Source organism: Larimichthys crocea, chromosome XIII (genome assembly GCF_000972845.2).
Source record: "Larimichthys crocea isolate SSNF chromosome XIII, L_crocea_2.0, whole genome shotgun sequence".
NCBI classification, from domain to species: domain Eukaryota; kingdom Metazoa; phylum Chordata; class Actinopteri; family Sciaenidae; genus Larimichthys; species Larimichthys crocea.
Window position 1 is genome coordinate 2030252 of NC_040023.1, and position 20728 is coordinate 2050979.

A 20728-nucleotide genomic window follows, 5' to 3' on the forward strand; every position below is an offset into this window, starting at 1 on the left:
CTAAAAGGGCCAATGAGCATCGAGTGGTGAGAAGTATTTGTACTTTTTTTTGTGAAAGAAAACAAAATTGGCAAAACAAAAAAACAAAACAAAAGATAACTGATTAATCAGGGGAAACTAATCGAAAGACTTATTGTTTCAGATTTAGAAATAATTTGTTTTATAATATGTAAATGGACACACAAAAAGAATCAGACTAGTACTGAGAGGTCATAACGGGGGCAGGGGGGGTCACTATGTCATCACTACGGTACACATTTCAATGAAACACCTGCAGGGCAGGGCTGCTGAGAACTACCTGAGTTTTATTTTTTTTCCTTTCTAAATTTTCCAACCTTTTTTTTGTCCTTTCTTTCTTTCTTTCTTTCTTTCGAGTATACAATCATTAAAAGGAGGTCTACGACCTTGCACACGTCACCTGATGCAGCTTTGCTTTTTCTCTCTTAAAGCCGTGAGAGGCCAGAAAATAAAATGGTGGACCAAAAAAAAAAAAAACCCCGCTGAGCAGGAGTGCAGTCAACCGATCACATGCTCAGCAGCAGCCATCGCCACACTTCCTTCCTTTAAAAGAAGAAGAAAAGAGAAAAAAAAAAAAAGACAAGGGAGCCGATTTGCTAGTTTGTGCTGGAGAAAACCTAGCTGCTCCTCACATGAGAGTTCCTGTTTGAAGGCGAAACACAAATGTAGGATAAATATATGCTTTCTAAAGTCGAGTGTGTTCACGTGTCTACCCATATTATGCGTATCAGAGGGGGTTAAACAAAGCGCTAACGGCCTAGGGGCGCACTAGCCTTCATGTTTATCGCCTCTAACTCTTGCTCAGGAATCGAGGTATGGCTGGCCGAACAGGTTGTGCTCTGCAGAGCCTCTTGAGAAATACAATCGCAAAGGTCAAAGGTTAATTCCATCCAACGCAATCATAACACACATACACGTCTTTGGGTATATATTTTGGTAAAAACCATCCCAATAAGTCAGCTACCCCACTCCGTCTGAGTTTTTTTTTTTTTTTTTTTTTTTTTTTTTTTTTTTGCAACACCTATCTGAGAGACGTCATTTATAATACAAAGACTTTTTTTAAAGCATGCAACAAAATGAAAAAAAAAAAACAAAAAAGATTTTAAAATACATTTTTCCTCTTTAAGAGTGAAGACCTAAAGATCTTAAAGACAGAATTCTGCTCTGAATTAAAAAAAAGAAAAAAAAGATGCAACATGAATGAACATTTCACAGAGTAATACTGAAAAGCAAAAAAACAAAATGGTGAAACTAGGTGTTGGGTTCAAAGCAGCAGGGCGTGTGGAATCAAACCAGCTCTCCATCAATGTGCTAACAGCTCCACTTAAATAATAAACCAGCCTGTAGTCACGTGTTAGGCGTAATACTCTGATGTGCGTGTTTAAATCACAGTCAGAATGGTTGAGTTTAGACTTTATCTCAAGGTCCTCCACAACCAGCATCAAGCATCCTAAAATCCACACTGAATTATTGGTAAATTGTGCTGAAATTAGAGGTAATTCTTGTGCGTTCAAAGGCAGTTTTGTGAAGTTCTTCTTAATTTTTTTTTTTTTTTTTTTTACATTTTGTTTTTTTAAAAGAAGCCACTTCCCCTCACCCCTTACGCACAGTAACAAAGTACAAGTGGAATCTGTATGTTCATCATCATCAGCATCATGAGGTAAAGATAAATGGGGCCCAGCCCTCTTATGACGCGTTTCCAGTGCATGGTATAACTCGGCTCAACTCTCTCCTGGTATCGGGTACTTTTCTTGAATTCCACTGCAGATAGGTGGTACTCTTAGCTGATCGTCATAGGGAAGCCGCATGAAACTTCAATGAGACACAAACACAGAAATATCACCATGTAGCACAAAACACTCTAAATTGTGTTTCCACAACTCCACTTAACTCGACTAACTCCATTTTGGTTTTGTCAAAATTGTGGACAGTACCTGGTACTTTTTTTGGTATCACTTTGGTCAGGGGTTACAAGCGAATTGAGCTGCAGACCACTGGATTGGTCAAAAAAATTGTCACTTATACGACCCGGAGTAAGTACAGCTGTCTCGTTGTCAAAGTTTTCTGAAATAAAGTTTGCGTCCTCGCTGTGACAGACAGCCGCCCCTTCAATATCCTCCATTGTTCTTGTTTGTGTCACATTCAAGATGATATCAAGGCAGTTTCACATATTGCTATGATGATCAGCTACAAAAAATACCACCTAGTTTGAGGAGGCACAATTTGCAGTGGTACCTGGTACCAAAAAGTCAGTCAGATCGAGTAGAGCTGAGCCTTACCGTGTAGTGGAAACACACCATTAAGTGCATCCAATCAGAGAGCGAGGATTTCTTCTCAGGTGCTCTGATTTAATATTTGTATCTGTGATATAATGGTCCAGTGACATTTGTCGTCTACACCAGTGTGGTCCAAATGCCAACCCCGTTTGGCACAGAACTCTCGCAGATCATTTTGGCACAATGCTTTCATCTGAAATATTTGGTTTCTTGGTGATAAAAGGCAAAGTTTACCAGGCAATTTGCAGCAGAGGGTTGAAAAATGGAGTGATGACCATAATACAAATTTCAATTTCAACGTAAAACAGTACCATGATCTTTGGTCCTAGAGCAATGGGACATGATGTACTGTTCTGTAATACAAGAAGATTCAAAGAATGAGGTATATGTGTAATGCATAAATATCTGACGAGGTATGCTTAAATAAAAAGAGTAAAAATGAGGTATCTTAGAGTGAGTAACAAGTTGAGGTATTTGAATGTTTAAATGCACAGTAGCAATGTGTGACATTTGAGGTATTCAGGGGGTTGGGGTATACGAGAAAGGAGGTAAAACAACCACTGAGGTACAGGATATCTGAAGATATGACGATGTAAATCCTGATCATGTGCAGACGAACCCTCTCCTCAGAGGTGAGGGTCGTCAAATCTTTTTCTTAGGTCCCAAATTCTTTGCTAGGCTAAGGAAGTGGCTAACAGAACCTTAATTGTCTAGTGCTTCCAGTGAGACGCAGATTGAACAAAAGGGCAAAGGGATTTAAAACCCCACAACGCTATCACCAACAAAGAAGTCAGTATTTATTAGTTTCTATGGTAAATAGATTGGGATACAAAGGCTAATCTGAGATGCTACTTAGGCCTAAGGGGCCGTCTAACAATGATAAAACAGGGGCATCGTTCGATGGGCGATAGATGCGAGGGACATAAAGGGGGTTCTCTTTGGTTCTCTACGCCAACAACTCTGCTGATGGTCGTAAAGGATCTTCTGTCTGCCTCACACCTCAAGGGTCTTGGTCTTAATAGGATGCAAAAGTACTCGTGTACAATAAACTGTGACCTAAAGCACACTTTATTCTTCTAAGCCTAACATGGACAGTGCTATGAACTCAACTAGATGAGTTTTATGAACTTCTCAGCAACAATGATTATTTAAGAAAAAATGTTTTTAAAGGGGATTTTTTAAATTTCTTTAATTGCCAAATCTAAGGTTGGCCATTGTGCAGAAATTCTAACTTTGGTTGACTCCAGTGGTCGGTCTATAGACCTCCGTCTTTAGAGGAATCGGTCTACTAGGACTCAATCTGGAGAGGTCTCCTCAACTCCAAGGATCAATAAATAGGGCAGGGTTTTGTGATCGTGCCCTCTCATTGGACTGGACTAAATCTAAGGCCCCATGAGCCAAAAGGGGAATGGCTTTCAACCACAATCTAAATCCAAAAGACGTGTAATGTTGGGCCTTTCACTTGATGTCATTAATGTCCTCTGGACAGCCAAATTAGGAGTCTACTTGTGAGGCTTTTGTCACACAGCGCGCCTCACCAAAAAGGTGTCATTCAGTTACATGATTAAATCTCTACACTAAAAATCACTAAAAGATCCAGACCTTGGAAAATCTATCTCCAAAATCTTTTGGTGGGTTTAGAAGGAGACAACGGTCTCCTTGCATACTAATCTTTGCATCTTAGTCGTTCATGCAGCTGACTGGTAGTAATGGCACAGGTTGTCTTAGAAACATTACTTTATCCAGTCTTATGCAACACAGTCGGGGGGGAGGTGAGGTTGTATGGATGATCGCAAACTTTGGGTTAATTAATTCATTACAGGGCTTATCTTGGGGATCGTTTTGGAGAAAATATCCTCAACCTTATATTTACTGCTCTGCATTATTCATCAAGTCAGTATTAGCTAGTAAAGCTAGAGAAAGAGCCTGAAAAGTGATGATTTAAACTAGTCCTATCGTGACCTGGGCAAATTTTTGATTCTATCAAGTTTGGCATCGCTTTGCGCACTCTTGTTAGGCGATCATGACACTACGATCTCCACAAAGCCACAAAGAGACAAGGGTTGAGGAATAAGCAAAGAAAAACTAAGTAGCCTATAAACAACATGAAAAGGACACTACTGTACCCTAGTATCCTCTCCAAGCAAAGCTCTCTAATGAGAATAAATCATGCAGCCTCTACAGCGGTCTGAGTATTGTCTCAGCAACAACATTCAGGAGGTTCACTTTAACTCATTTTTTCAAAATGCACAGCAAGAATTCCATTAATCCTGTGCAAATATCAACCGAACAGTCTATTCTTTTTTTGTCTCTCTTAAATAACAAAGTATAGAGGTAGACTTTTCTTCTTTGTAAAACTTCACGGACTAAAACCTCTGCTCAGTGACTATGAGTACATTCATAAAGAGCTAAATGAGGTAGGTATGGAGCAGAGGGTACAAGATTTCAAGAAAAGTGAGAAATTCCCTGAGATGGATATTTAAGGAGAGCTTACAGAGAGAATTCAGCGCAGCCGAGACTGACGAAGGGAAATATGGCTCTTTATCTACTGATTATCAATTTGTAGAGGTCCCCTTTGTCATACATACCACAGATATCTGATTGGGATAATAAAAATAAAAAATAAATCACCTACAGTTTTAATTTCCCTTCACTTCAACATGCTCTCAATCCTCTCTGCGCTCTCCTCCTGTTGTGTCTGTTGATTCATTCTCTCTCCTCCATTTCCTTCATTGAAAAAAAAAAACTGCAAAAGGCCAAACGGAGGGAGAGAATGCAAAAATAAACTTTTTTCTTTTAGAACTTGAGGATGCGATTATTTCCAAAGTCAACCACCACAATGACTCCGTCAGGCGTCACAGCCACACCGGAGGGGCGATCCATCTGTCCAAAGCCACTCCCCTGTGTGCCAAATTTGCATAAAAAGTTTCCATTGGGCTCAAACACTTGGACTCGATGGTTGCGGGAGTCTGCCACGATGATGCGGTTCTCCTGGTCCACTGCGACGCCCTGAGGCCGCAGAAACTGCCCGTTCCCGGTGCCCTCAGAGCCCAGAAAGCGAGCCGACTGGCAGTCCGGCCTGATGACCAAGAGCCGGTGGTTGTTGAAGTCGGTCACCACCAGGTGGTCTTCGTGGTTAAAGGCCACTCCTCTGGGAGAGTCAAAGTGTTTCCACAGGGCCCCTTCGAAGCCGTACTTGTTGAGGAAAGAGCCGTCAGGGGCAAACAGCTGCACGCGGTGGTTCCTGGTGTCTGAGACCAGGATCTTACCCTCAGAGTTGACAGCCACATCCCAGGGATAGTTGAACTGCCCATTCTTGGTACCCTTTTCCCCAAACTTCAGCAGGAACTGGCCCTCAAAAGTAAACACCTGTCAAACAAAGCAAATGTCTTAGCCCCCAACATGTTTATATCTGCAGTAGAGGGGGAGCGTGTTAGTGCAAGGAGCTGTGTGTTTTCAGGGGCTAGTATGATCTTCCATTTAAATTTGCTCTCATGCAACGTTCCTGTAGCTTCTGGACTTTTTCAGTCACACGTAAACCTGTGTGGAAAGTGTGGATTGTGTCTAAATGTTTTCGTACCTGCACACGGTGATTGTCCTTATCAGCCACAATGATTCGTCTCTGACTGTCACATGCAACCCCTGCTGGACGATCAAACTGACCAGGCCGGGAACCCAGAGAGCCAAACTTATGGTGGAAGGCACCACAAGGCTTGAATATCTGAAGAGAGAAGGAACAAAAACATTGATTAATGTTGCAACATTGAAGCATTTACTATGTGCTAACTACTGCAGAGAGAGAGAGAGAGAGATTGAAGATCGTGCTCTACCTGTATGCGGTTGTTGCTGCGATCGGCCACCACTACGTATCCCTCCTTGTCCACGCTGATGCCCCATGGACGACACAGCTGACCATCTCCCTCCCCCTCGCACCCGAATGATGACACCTGGGTGCCCAGGGAGCCGTAGCTCCGCCTGGACTTCACCATCACCTTGAACGGGCTGCCCTGGATGTGCTGGTTACACACCAACGCTGACACGAGGTGCTCCCCCTCACATTTAGGCAGGTAGCTGACGGTGTACGAGCCATTCTGGTGGTCCGTTACCTCCGCTGCAGACAGGCTGCCATCTGTGGCCGACATGACTACAGCGGACACTGCGTCCCCGCCGGAAAGACGTGGCTCGCCGTCATGGTCATATCCGATCACAGTGAATGAGGCCGGCTTACCGCGAAGCGCAGTTTTTAGGCCCTCACCGTGGGCTTTAGTGACCGGGGCAAAGGCACCACTGCTGATGAGCCCCATTGACTGGACGGCTATGTAGAGAGCCTGTGGGAAGCGTGATGGGATACATTGAATTTCTTTGTGGGTTTTAAAGGTTTACTTGTAAGCTCAACTCAAGGTTATCCAGCGATAGTGCTTCTCCTATTATTAGATTCTGCACACAAAGCAATACTTTCAAACACTTTTTATGTTCAGTGATCTGCAGGATCCCGGTGCCTACCTGGTCTGGAGGAGTGAACATGAAGCGGTCGTCCTCCTGCGGCTGCAGCAGGCCCCTCAGAGCCTTGAGTTCATGGATCTGGGTGAGCATTCGCTCCCTGGCCAGCAGCACGTCAAGGTGGTGGCCCTCGTCCAGCACCTGGCTAACCGCAGCGATGGTGCTGTCCAACTTGGTCAAACTCTGATGCAGTTTCTCCACCTGCAGGTACAGAGACTTGGCCTTCACCTGACGGATCTTCTCCACCTGAAAGGAGACAGAACAGGAGCGCAGAATGTTACAATTAATGTTAAAGTAAGTTAAATTAAATTAAACTTGCAGGTTTGCCCACAGGATGGCAGCAATGTGCTGAACATGCCAGGGAACAAGAAAAAGAAGGCAGCTTGGGTAACATGCAACTAGTTGCCTGCATTAGTGTGTCAATATTAACCAGTCCAGCAGAAAGTAGGTTAAGTAAGAGATGTAAAGCAGTTACAGGAGACTTGAAGATTGATGGGCATAAAGGGTGCACTAGTGCATTAATGATTACAGTGGCTAAATTAAATGGCAGGACTTTAAATTGGATGATAAACGTATTAAAATACCTAAAGTATTAAGAACTCTGTGCATGCTACAAAGAAAATTTGGATATGATCTTTGTTGTAGTATGAAGTATGTAGTAGGGTCAAATCTCATTAGTGTGGCTGCTTTTTTTTCTTCTTGTCTGAACACCACAACAGAAAAAAGTACAACACTGTATACAGAGGAGACTATTTAAAGAGATAGCCGGGTTAACAAAACTGAAAAGGGGAGTACTTAAGTGTTACTGGGATTGAATCATTTGTGTAATCATAAAAAAGTTTGACTGTCACTTAACCACGACACATTTCGGTCACAGTGAGAAGCCAGATAACGTTACAGTGCACTGAGTGCGAATAAAGCTTTAAAGAGGGTGCTAGAACCTGAGAGGCCAGGATTGGGCTCTTACTTACAGTCGCTTGACAAAAAGAGTACAACATAATAGGCTGGCTGTCTCTATGTAAGAAGGACTTTTGATAGTAAAGAAGGACTGAAAGAAACAAAGACTCCGTGAGGAGAGGGGGCCTTTTGTTGATCCTTGGCATAGGTGGGACTGCAATTTGCATCTGTGAGACTAGAGTTACACTTTATAGTCAATGAGGACAAAGACTTAAGTAAGGTTTTCTGATCACAGACAACTAGTTTTAGTTGTAAGCTGAAAACATTCAATGGCAGAGCCGGTATGTATTTCACAGAATCTGAGATACAGAGGCGGCTCGATTTTCTTTGATTCAACAACTACTTATTAAGTTACAACCTCACATGTCAGCGCCACACATTCACACAACAACATATAGACGACACACCCAGGCTCATCTTTAATTTGCATGTTTTAGCCGTGAGTCACATTCAGCTCCTCTGCGGTGATCTCACAGCCATGAATCTCTCTACTTTAGTGACAGTGCTGAGTCAGTGAGGAACGGCTTCCGAGATTCAGTTACATTTTTCCTGACACCGCTGTCAGCATGGGGTGGTCATCGACGCCGGCTCAAAGTACAGGAAACGCCAGTGAGGTCATTGTCAATATCGTGGAGTTGTTCGGCTTAGCTTGCAAGCTTTCCGCAAGCGAGCAGTGGAGCACATGACAGGTATGCACACATGCCACATATAATAACTTTAATAACACATGCAGTAGTGAACCTACAGGCTCTACCACCTCCATGAGCAACTATTGCAATTATATATGCACCATCAGCACCCTTTCTTCTGCCTCTAAAATGGTACACACCGCACCATTTCTCAATTCTCTTGCAGAGAGAAAACACAGATCATAAATGAACACGGCAAAACTCGCTCACAACTGGCCACATACTTGCACACAAGCAAGATATATTCATGACACGTGTGACATGTGTAACAGTCAGTCAGTCAGAGAGGAGGAAAGAAAGGAAAGAAACAGAGACTCAGTGTGTGGGTGAGGTTTGGTTGCCTGTAACGACTTTATCAGGTCAGGGATAAAGAATGAGTCCTGTAGTGGTGTAAAAAGGATTAAAGGGGGAACATGGGTAAGTGAAAACCTTCTTTGTGACACTTTGACCTGCGCACACAAACGTGTACACGCACACACACAAACACACGAACTGCAAGATCTGAGAGAGTAGGACACAGCTCAGCTTTTACGATGTCACTGATCCCGCTCTCAGGGTAAAGAAGGAGAAATAAGAGTTTGGTAGGCCGGTGGGTGTTAGGCTAAAATTATTGCTTATGTTCTGTCAGTTAAATGCGTACTTGTGCTTTTATCTACATGTGAAAATTTGCAGCTTTGGGTCTATCGGGTTTCAGTCGTGATTGATGTGATGCAGATCATGTGCGTGCGTTTGTAGCATGCAGTACAGTCTCCTTTTTATGCAGTCATTCATTTATTACCCATGGGTTAGGGATTTAGAGGCACGGTTGAGCCAAGGGTGAGGGGCCTCGGGGATAAGGGGTCTGTCTTTCACCCCGCAGAACCCCACTCGTTCTCTGGGTAACCTTAAACCTGGGAGGCCCTGACCGAAGGTTACTTACACACAGGCTACAGGCCCCACTGGCAGCTTAACAGCTGGTTCCTTGATCTTGTTTATCAAGTTTAATTAATGAATCTTGACAAGGCATTTTATGCTCTGCTACCTGAGGGTCCTGGAGCCGACAGGATATTTCATTAGTAAAAACAAACACTGCCCAGTGTAGGAAATGGGACGTTGATGGACATGGAAGTTTCCGCTCACCTTCCACAGTAGTTCACACTCCCTCTCCTCCAGCGCTTTCTTGTGTCGGAGGACGAGGGCCTTTACTTCAGTCTGCACCACCTTGGCTTTGATCTCCACTTGCTCCGCCATGGCCTGGACCTTCTCCATGCTTAGCTGGGGAAACAAAACACAATCATGCGATGTTACTGATGTGGCATAACACCAAATTTTAAGAATGACCACTTCCAAAAATATTAACAGTGAGACAGAAGACCAGCACGCGCCGTTGTGGGGATAAGCATAAACATATTTATCGCTCACACTTTAGTGTGACAAAAGACTCAAACGCACCACCGCCGCCTGGTCTGTTTTATTACTCCGATGGGATACAGATGACCCCCAGAAACAGGAAGCAGAGGATGAGGAAGCATTAAAAAGAAAAGGACACTGTATGTGACATCTTCCTGGCACCTGCTCAGTTTTTGTGATCTATTCCTTTCTCATGTTTGGTGGCTTCTTTGGAGGGGAAAAGGAAACGTGGGTCAGGAATAGGAAGTCACTTCACACTGCAGAGGATGATGCAACTTCCTGCTGGGCTGAATCTCTTCTCCCTGATACTCGAACGTCGGCATCATAAAAACTAGAAGCACTATTTCTGAAACTGTTTTTCGCTTCACTGTGCATCAAACCGAATCAATCGAATCGTATCAAGTATCAAAAGTTGACATTGCTTCCTTATACTTATTCTTTGATCGGATATTTTATTATTTAAATCTTTATTTTATTTTTTTTATTATTGTTTCAGTCCAAATTTTATTTATTAAAGTGTTGAAAAGATATTGTTTTGTACCAAAACTCAGACAATTCAACAACATCCAGCCCTATAAAGCTGCTTCATTACATCAAAATGAGTTTCTTCATTGCCCCCCATAAATTCAGGCACTAAAAAGCAACTGTGTGGCATAAACTTGAAATTCCACCTTAAGAGGATTTGACTTTTTACAACCCACAATTTGGGCTAAATGCACATTTTCCTCATTGTCTTCCACCCCCTGCTATTTTATCTGGCTTTTCCTCTGGCATTTTTCTGGCAGGTCACAGGGTGAACCGGACCTCACAGGGACGAAGGGGAGGTGGGATAAGGCTTTCTTTGTGATATCTGCCACAGGGATCAAAGGTCGCCTAAACCTCTGCAGGTCATGATCTGCAACCCCTGTTTTAAGACACATACTGCCCACCCCCTCCCTTCACCCCTGCAAGAACAAAGCCTGGCAGCAGGGTCCTTTTCTCTTTCGCCTGGCCATTTGAGGTAGGCATCTATAGGGTCAACTAAACCAGGCCCCCAGAGAGGGAACAGCAGGGAGGGAATCCTGGAAGAATCGAGAGAGGAAGAGAGTGGGGAAGGAGGAAGGGTAGAAAATAAAGCCATCACCTATCTCCAGATGTCCTATCAAATGCTAATTGTTCCTTTTCCTTTCTCCTTTGGGCTGGAGTGAGGCAAAGAATAAATAAAAACAATCTTTTTCGAACTTCTCACACTGCTTCCTGGTCTCATAATCTCTATTTGTGTCGCCATCTTCCTTCTTTCCCTTCAACATTCCCAGAAAAGCACAGCTTGGAGCACAAAGACGGTGAAACTGACCAATCAAAGCGCAGAGGGAAAGACCTCTGGCCAACCGGGAGGTCACAAGTCCAGGGTCAGAGGTCAGCAAAGATAATGGGTGTGGAGTGGGTGGAAATTTCCTACCTCAGGGGACAGGAGCGTGTGTGTGTGTGTGTGTGTGTGTGTGTGTGCATGTGTTTACATATTATCTGGCGTCAGCATTTACTCCCATGGTGACCTGAGCCAAAATGGACAAACACTCAACAAACGCCACAACGTATTGCCAGATGGTAGGCGGTGTTTCTCATGACTCAGCTGCACAGATCCTGCTGCTTTTCATCTTAATAATTAATTATTTAAAAAAGGTGTTCATTTGACTCTCAATGGACCAAAAACGTGCAAGTGCTGTGATACGTGACTTGAACCTTTGCTTGCACGTGGCCTTGAGTGTGGCATTTAACGGAGCGGATCCATGTTGTGATATCTTGGAATTTGTAGAACACCCAGAGTGACATAAGCACACATCCATTAGGGTACAAAGTGTGAACCAGTCACACAAAGGTCAAGCACCGCTGAGGAGATAGTACATGCCAACATGTCACATGACCTTAGTGGAACAGCTAGTGTTTCATGTTTCAGTCTTTACCCAAGGTCAACACTGCCTCACCTTCCAGGCACACTGGACGACGCCGGTGTATGTGTCCTCTTACTGTTACACCTTTAAACGTGCAGCTGGATCTTTTATGAAACAATTATTATCTGTAAAATGCCTGCCACAGTTTCTTTGAGCCAAAAATGACATCTTCACGGTCTAAAACTTAAAAAAAAACCATTGACTTCACAATAATATAAACATGAAGAAACGCAAAAAAAATGTTTTGTTTAGTCAAACTACAGGCATGTCTGTCCACCAGTTAGTCCAGCACTTCTCTGAACTGAAACCTTTTTGTGAAAACATACCTGATTACCAGACATTGTTATCCTTAATAATTTAATTGCACTGATGTTTTTCTGTAGCGCCACCATGAGGTTTATATTTGTGTTTCATCAGGCCACAAATGAATCAATTAACTGTTTCAGTGTAGTCGAAATCATTCCCTTCAGATCAGTGATAGCAAATGTAATGCATGTGTGTTTTTTATTTTTATGGACATGATTAAACAAAGTGTTAGTGAAACCTCATCCTTTTTTTTCCATTTGTGCATATTTGATTGTATAAGCTGAACTGGGAGGATGTCCACCAAGCTGCCATCTAATCTGTAATTACGTAAATGAACAGAGGCGATGTGTGTGTTTGTGTGGGAGTGAGAGTAAGAGGCAGGGGGAGGGCAAAGTGTTTCACTTCTTTCAAAGAGGAGGGGAGTTTTCCTTTCTCTGAAATCCTTTAAATACCTCATCTACCCTCCCCCCATGCTCCTCACCGCTCCTCCTCCCCCTTTGACCTTCAGCCCTGCCCCAACCAGACCTCACTCCATGCGACCCAACCCCCTTTCAGGGCCAGCTGGACACCTCTAACCCCAGGCTTCCCATCAGCCCAGCACTGGTCACTCTCAAACATATTCAAGCTGATCATCTCTAATAGTCGGTCTCTCTGTGCTGAGGGACGATGGAAAGACACAGCTGCTCTCCTTAGCTTCTCACTGGGAGATGGATGAGTGTGGATTTGTGTGGTTTGACCTTCGTAGGGATTGACTTCTTGTCACACTTTGGAGAATTGTGCAGAAGAGCTCTTGGCTTTATTTAGTTGAGACTTAAATCAGTTGGACCTATTCGAGCCCTGTGAAGTGATCCATTTTCTCTTGATGAAATTATAAGAACATCTGGCCACGTTCTCCTTAATTCTCACATTTCATTTTGTATTGCCTCATTACTGTTGCCTTGGTTCCAGAGTCAAGCGGTAAAACAAACAAACAAAAAACCAAAGACATATTTGCCTCTTTTATCCCATGTGAATTATGTCCCTGTCTTACCTGCACGGCCTGTCGTCCCTGCTGTGCATCTGCCAGCAGCTGGATGGTGATGGCCCTGCAGTCCTGTACGGCGTCTTGTAGATAAACGAAGGTGTGGCCCATATGTCGGCCCACGCTGCACTCCCTGCAGATAGGCACCGAGCAGGTTTCACAGAAGAACAGGAACACCTAGAAAAAACAGAGACGCAGGCAAATAAGTGTCTGGTTCAGACAGGCACAAACTGAGACGACACTTGTTTGATACATCTGACCATTAAGCTTAATTCCTCTTATTATCTCAGAGTGACATTCGAGAGACGACACTGTAAAGTTACTTTGTGTATGTATAATTAAATTAATAATGCATTTTCCTTTTAGATGAATTACTAACCATATGTTGAAAGCTTTACTTTAACGACATGAAATGCTGTTGCCAAATCAACAGTAATTAAGGACCTGAATATCTGGATACCAACAATTACTGTCAGTATCTTAGCCTGCGGCAAGAAGACATATGTCACTGTGACACTGTCAGTCTATTGTGCTTTACAGTTGTGTCATCAAAGGCTCACAATGAAATGAGACAGGCAGGATGAATACATTAATCACAGTTAAGTCTCTCGCCCTCACACACACACACACACAAAGGTGATAAATGAGAAAAGACCATGAATGATAAACAAGCCATGCATATGCATGCGTTACCAGAGAGGCCCAAATAAGCCATGACACCCCAGAGAGTTTCTCTTTTCCAAACCCAAAAAGAAGCACAGAAGGCCACCAAAAGTAGATCAATACTCGTTCTGGACAATCTTTTATGTGAGGAGAAAGAGGGCCATAAAGGGAGGCTATTCCCATGTCATCTTCTTTAAAAAAAAAAAAAAAAAACATTAATTACATGCCTTCTTTTTACATTTATTAGATTGAACACCACATGAATCTCTATTATTATCGTAGAAATGATTGCTACATGATGGATGAAGTAAAAGCAGCTGACAGAAAAAAAAAAAAAAAGTGGCCCCCTGTCCCCCAGGATGTGAAGGAAAATGTCATTTAACCTTTGCTGCTAAAACCTTAGCTTTGCTTTAAAGCCCTTGTCTGAGTGCTGAATGTTTGTAATGGAAGGCTAATTAAATATGCACTGGCCATCATATCCCGAAGAGACACCAGATCAATGGCCTCCAATAGCAGGAGACCTGAGTGGATGGGGAGGGGCCTGCAATCAATCCATCAATAATGGCTGTTCCCTTGGGGAGCAGTATAATCTAATGAGACTCTCTCACACACACACACACCTCCCCCTTTATCTGACATCCTCCTCCTTTCTGCCTTTTCCTTAAGCTCCTCTTAGATTCTTTTCTTCTTGTCCTTTTCTTGCTGCCTCTGTTTCTGCTGAGCCCCGTCCTTTACTACAGTCCCTGCGCCGCCCTGTCACTCAATAGCCTCCTCTTCTTCTTCTTCTTCTTCTTCTTTTTCTTCTTGCTCTTCTTCTTTTTTTCCCCCCTTCTGTCCTCTCTCTCTCTCTCCCACCCCCACATCTCCTAAATTCCAAGGGGACAGGTCACACAAAAGCAAGGAATGCAGCTGGGCTGGAAAGGAGGAGGAAGGTGGAGAGGACGATGACGGACGTAGGCAGTTGGGGGGGTGAGGGACAGGCAGATTGATGGTGTTGTGATAGGATGGATTCTGGTGAGCGATGGAGCCACTGTATCTACAGGACTGGGATCAGTAGCACTCAGATCATCCAATGAAGCTGTTCCAGTATTGACAATTATATGACGAGTGGTTTAATGAACTATAAATTTTATTTTACAGCGATGGGAAAGCCGATCCTGACGTGAAAACGCTGACTTGCTATTTGTGACGTTTACGGGCCTAGCACCTATTGTTCAGGAGAGTAGTCTGATAGAGTCTTAAAAATAATAACAATAATAATAATATAAAGTATCTTGTTCCAGATAATACGTCATCTACTGGTAGCTACTTTTGGGCATCTACAATCTGTTAACCTTGTTTACCGTTTCTCCCGTTTAAGTTGTAATTTTCTCATGTCATACATTTTGGCTGTGTGAATGTACATTTGGATTTGTGCACGTGTGTTTTCACAGGAGAATGTGAATTATTAATGCGTAATCAAGAGGTTTTTACGGTTGTAATAATATTTTCTTGCTTTCACTAATCTCTATAAACAGATATCTGCATACAAATGCAGAATTTATAAGCAAGAGATCAAGATTCTGGCACTGGAAGCGTCCTGGTTTCCATTTGTAGTATTGACCACTCGTGTCTGAGCTGGTTTTGGTTGCAACAGTCTGTGTGGAGAGGTAAAAGAGGCACAAAGCATTGGCCGAAATGCAATCTCCAAACCCATCAGGTATATTTTAAAGTCATCCAGAAAGATCTGTTTATAGAGATTAGCAGAAATGTGTCTCTCTCACATATCAAGTTCTTGGCCCAGATATTCTCTGGCTACACCATATTGCCCAAAAACATTGACTTTTCCCCCAGATGCTAAATTGTCAGACGATGGCCGATGAGTCCTGAGATTGTGTTTTCACAATCATAATATGAGACCAATCACGATATCTCTTTCTTGTTTGAATCATATGGCGATCAAACAAAACACAAAGTGTTTTCATCATCTAATGATGGTGCACTTTCTGATGGCAAACATAACAGCATGTGCAGCACAACAAGCCTCCACCTACCATTTATTTGGATCCATGTTGTTGCCTTGGAAACAATGACTATTCCTGAGGTCATGCCAAATTATCACCATTGCACCCAGTACAATCCAATGACATCAAACCCATACATGATACAACATACAAAACACTACCAACTGACCCATGAGATTTTATATGGAGCGTTCAGAAATCAATAATATCTTATGACTGTATTATCTCGTGTTTACAGGCACCGTTTGTAGACGTGGAAACAATTTTTTTTAAAAAAGAAGCCCGTTATTGAAAACACCGGATGTTTCACAGAAACAGATCCTATGATACATGCATGAAGCGTCCGATATCTTTAATGCTATCTGCAGCTTATGTGTCATCAACAGCCCAACACTCCTCAGGCTGAAGCACACTCATACGCACAAGGTTGTAGATTGCATAACACGTCGGCCTCTTGGAACGGCAGTCAATATTATTGACTCACACAGGATACTGGTTCTTCCCAGAGGTCCTCACGCAAGGCTCCTGTTCCCTCTCTGCTCGCCTCCGTCTTTATCTGCCTCTCCTTCAAACCCATCGCTCAACAAGCTGCAAGTGACTTCTCACAAATATTTATCTTACTCGACCGACGAGACACAAAAAGCATCACACACACACAAAGCAAAGTCTCCGCACGCAAAAGGAACACACAGCCACTCTGTTACACATGTGGTACGAGAACAAGCCAGGCATTTCACAGCCATGCCATACGCTGGACACGCCGGATACCCTCACACATGCAAGAGCTCACCAGAAACTTCCAGCGTGCGCACGTGACGCGGAATGTGAAAAACAACTTAAAAAGATGTGAAATAGGCGTGGTGTCACGCTAACAAAGTTGTAAATTCCACACAGGACACCCTGGAGGGGAGGCCTTGGGACAGAGGTGTTTTTCGCCTACAGGATTTATTTATTACACATCAACACGTAGCAAAACGTAGCCTACAAACAGAAACGCACATGTGCACAAGAACACACATACACGGGGAGACAAAATGAAGTGCTACTGGGAGAGTGGGCTGGAAGAAACATGCCATCACCACCAGCTATAAAAGTGGTGAACACGAGGGCTCGGCTACGCTGGGGGAAGTGAGTTATTGTATTTCATTAGTTCACCGGATGTTTCTCATTCATCCTCTCTGCCCATTACACTCCCTTCCATTATGGGTTTACACTCAAGACACATATGTAGGGGGCACTTGTGTGGGTTTGAAAAGGCCTTAACGTAAACCGAACCTCCAAAGCAAGTCAAAACAAGTCAAATAAAGCTGAAGCGAACAGTTGATTGATCACTTAGAAAAAAAAAGGTAAGAGTAAATTCAATATCTTTGGAATGCTAAAAACTAAAAGGCTACACCATAAAAATAATCAACGATTGAGGAAAATAATTGTTCGCTGCAGGCATACATTTAAAAACAGACTAATACTGCTGGCACACAAGCAAGCCGACACTGTAAAAGACTCCTTGTGGACTTTTTAATTAATAATTTCAGTATTTATCCCCCTGCTTCATTCATTTTATTGGTTATTATAAGATACTGGAGACACACAAGTCCCAAAAAGGACAGAAACATTTGATTTTTTTTATAGAAACATTAATAAACATCCAGATTTAACTTATATCTGTATATACACAATTGGTGTGGCAGCAGCGCACTACATTCTAGCTTGACAAAAACAAAAATAGTGAAATCTTGAGGGAAACATTAGTGTAAATGCATGACGGCTGTGAGTCTGGCCTTGTGCTCACACGGTGGGCAAGCAGCAGTAGTAGTCGGATCCACCCCCTTTCCTCCCTCCCTAGGTAAGTACTGGGAACTGGGGGAGAGGGCACAAGCTCAACTAGCCAGTAAAATCACTCGCCGCAGCACTCGCTGCCTGCATGCACAGCCGAGGTGGGGGGAGGGGACAAGGGCCATGTAATGTCACACTGTGGTGCCAGAAAAACCAGGACTGCTCTGAGAACGGTGAGAGCGAACTCCACGCCACTTTCAGCAGCAGCGAGATGCCCGGACATCTGCGACGATCGTGTCCAAATGCCGTTTCTCAACAGCGCTCCATCTTACGCTATACGTCGGCTGTCACATGCAAGGAAAATGTATTTCATGTGTACTTCGGAGTATGTTGTGAAAATGCCGTTTAAATCCATGTATTGCGTGACTTGAAACTCGATCTACAACTGGAAATGAACAGATTTTCTTTGTAGGAAGTGAAACGAAAGACGTAAATGAAAATTAAGCTTCAGGAAATAAATGTTATCAGGCTGCCCCACCCTGATTAATCTGACTGTAATCACGACGAGGCTAATATATAATATACTTGCAGCGGATAATAAGTGTGCTTATCTTCATAATCAAATAACAGCAGTGGAACCAATCAATTTCACATTCATTATAATTTCATATGCACAAGGAAATTAAATTAAATATGCCACTATAGAAAGTATGAAATATGTGAGATAGTTTAAAGAGATGAGATCAGACTTCATGGTGGATTTTTAGTTTTCCAGACGCGTGTGCACGATTTGATCTGCCAAGAAAAACATTTGAAGGCCACTGAGGAAATTGAGTCAATTCAAATCAGAAGATGGGAAAGCCAAACACATGTGTGGCTTGAATCTTTAAAACATATAGTATCTGTATACTTTGTGTAAAAACTTTAACTGTGTGACCGTGTTTCTTTTTAAATTCTGTGTCAGTGCCTCCGGCCTGTGTGCTCTTTCACTCCTTGTCAACAGACTGAAACAAGAAAGATCAGAGTAGTGGATGGATACAAACACACAGTCACACACACACTGAACAGACATTCCTTGAGGCTGATGTCAGATGTCAGTGTGTCAAACAGCTTGAACCAAATACCTTTAGTCTAATTTGAAAGATGGGCAAATTTACACTCAATTTACTTACTACTTCTAGACTATTGGATAACTATGATAACCTGAACATTTATCAACCAGAGTGGGGAGGTTCAGAAGTTGCCTTGCTTAATTAAGGGCATCTTAAGTTAGTAATGAGGGAGGAGCACGCACCAGCCGAACCAGAAGATCCACGGTGGTCCAAGTGGCCGTGCAACCTTATCTATTCAGAAGATAAGACTGCTTTTAGACGGTAAGTATGCAGACAAGACGTGAGGTAACATCACATCGAGTCAAACATGTGGGCCTTTACTCAATAAATATTTGAAAACACGTTTAAGTTCTTCAGGATATCCCCTTCAACAGAGCTGTGACGTAAATCACGTTGAAATTTTGTCATGTCAGGCGAAGCTGCTAAGCATTTGAGAGCGCTGATGACAAAGAGTGAGTTATGTGAACTCACACGCCCCATTCCAACACGTCAGGCAGAAAAAGACATGGCTTAAGCACTCGCACACTAAACCGTTTCCTCCTCTGAGAAGAAAGCGTTACAGCGATCATGTCGTGGCGCATAACTCTGCAATTATTATTATCGGTCTGTCGCTTCAACATTCTGCATCTGTTGTAGGTGGAGTTAAGAACTAGGAAAGGGGAGAAAGATTAGCAAAGTTACTTCACTTATGAAAGGACAAATAGACGGCACCGGCTCTAAGACAGTCTGGATAATCTGTGGAATTCCCAATCCCAATATTCCCAGCAATCCCAGCAATCCCATCTGCCAGACAAAGCTCCACTTACAGACACCTCCTCTCATCTTTTCCAAACACCCTCCCTCCATGTCTTGTTTTATTATAATTTCCCCTCCTCTCCTCTCTGTTCCCTCCATCACTCCTTTTCTCCTCCTCCTCCTCCTCTGCCGCCCCGCCCTCTCGCGGCAACCCCTGTTGGCTTGTTGCCACCGACACAACACGCACACGGACATGCCTACCGATGTTTTGAAACTCTGCCAGATACAACATGGGGGGGCGGTGGCTGTAAGCCGGCGATCTGATTGGACGGCCCCACAGCGGAGAAAGAAAACAAACCACAGTCAGCTGGCCTCTTTACCCAGCGAGCATGTGACTGACGGTTGTGTGCTTAATACTTGAGCAGTAAAAAAAAGGGTGGGAGCGATGGGAGATAAAAATCAAGGGGAAAAAATTAGTTCAACAACAATATATATATAAAAAAAAGGAGAAGGAGAGAGAGAGAGAGAGGGAGAGAGGGAGAAACATGAGAGCTTCCAGCAAACAAGGGATGAAATGGAGAAGCGGTGTGAAAGAAATGTGGAGCAGCTGTGACAAATCCACATATCAGTATACAGTCACAAACCAGCTATTCTTGGTTACTGCAGCAATAAACACCCCGCATGCTTAATGACCCTCAATCCATGACAACAAGACCGCTCCTTTCCCTCCCACCTTCAACCACGTCAAGCTTTCATTGTTGCCTTCACTCTACATGTGTCAACAAAACACATATACACATCATATGGTCCCAAGGCAGGAAATTCATATGCTACATTCGGAAGAGTGACAACATTTATCGTTCTGTACTGGCTCATCCGTTCAGCGCCTGTTTGTCTCACACACATACACACATGTACATGGCTGGCATACCAACTTGGCAGCCTAAGGAGAATGGCCTTTAAAAAAGGAAACAGCCTGGTTATACAAGTAAGTCGAAACATCAACATGAGTAAATGCCTGTCACATGTGGCATTACAAAACAAAGAAACCGAGTCACAAAACATGCAAATCCCTGAAGTGAAAGAAGGAAATAACGATGGAACAATATTTACTGAACACTTCATCTTCATTCATATGTTATAATTACACCCAAATTCATGTGAGCCGCCGCCACTAGAGCTGATTGCAGCCGTTCTAGTCGATGTTTCCAAACCCACCAGAAGTGGCGAGAATACGCGTCTATACAATTTTTGACGGGCGTTGCAAACAGTCCGCGTCAATATGCACAGAGCAGATCGAGCTGGTCAGAAGTCAGACAGAGTATCCTGTTGATTTTCAACATAAAACACCTGGTACA

At 43.1% G+C, this 20728-nt stretch overlaps 1 protein-coding gene across 1 annotated transcript in view; it reads right to left on the bottom strand.

The window, feature by feature from the left end:
- Positions 1–355: 355 nt before the first annotated feature.
- Positions 356–20728, bottom strand: part of trim71 (tripartite motif containing 71, E3 ubiquitin protein ligase) — a 28534-nt gene continuing 8161 nt past the window's right edge. The window contains exons 2-7 of the mRNA XM_010746892.3: positions 13094–13261; positions 9560–9694; positions 6798–7040; positions 6125–6622; positions 5875–6015; positions 356–5663 (exon numbers count right to left, since the gene is read on the bottom strand). Coding sequence (XP_010745194.1) covers positions 5091–5663; positions 5875–6015; positions 6125–6622; positions 6798–7040; positions 9560–9694; positions 13094–13261 — 1758 coding nt within the window. The 3' untranslated portion in view covers positions 356–5090. The remainder of the gene's footprint in view (positions 5664–5874; positions 6016–6124; positions 6623–6797; positions 7041–9559; positions 9695–13093; positions 13262–20728) is intronic.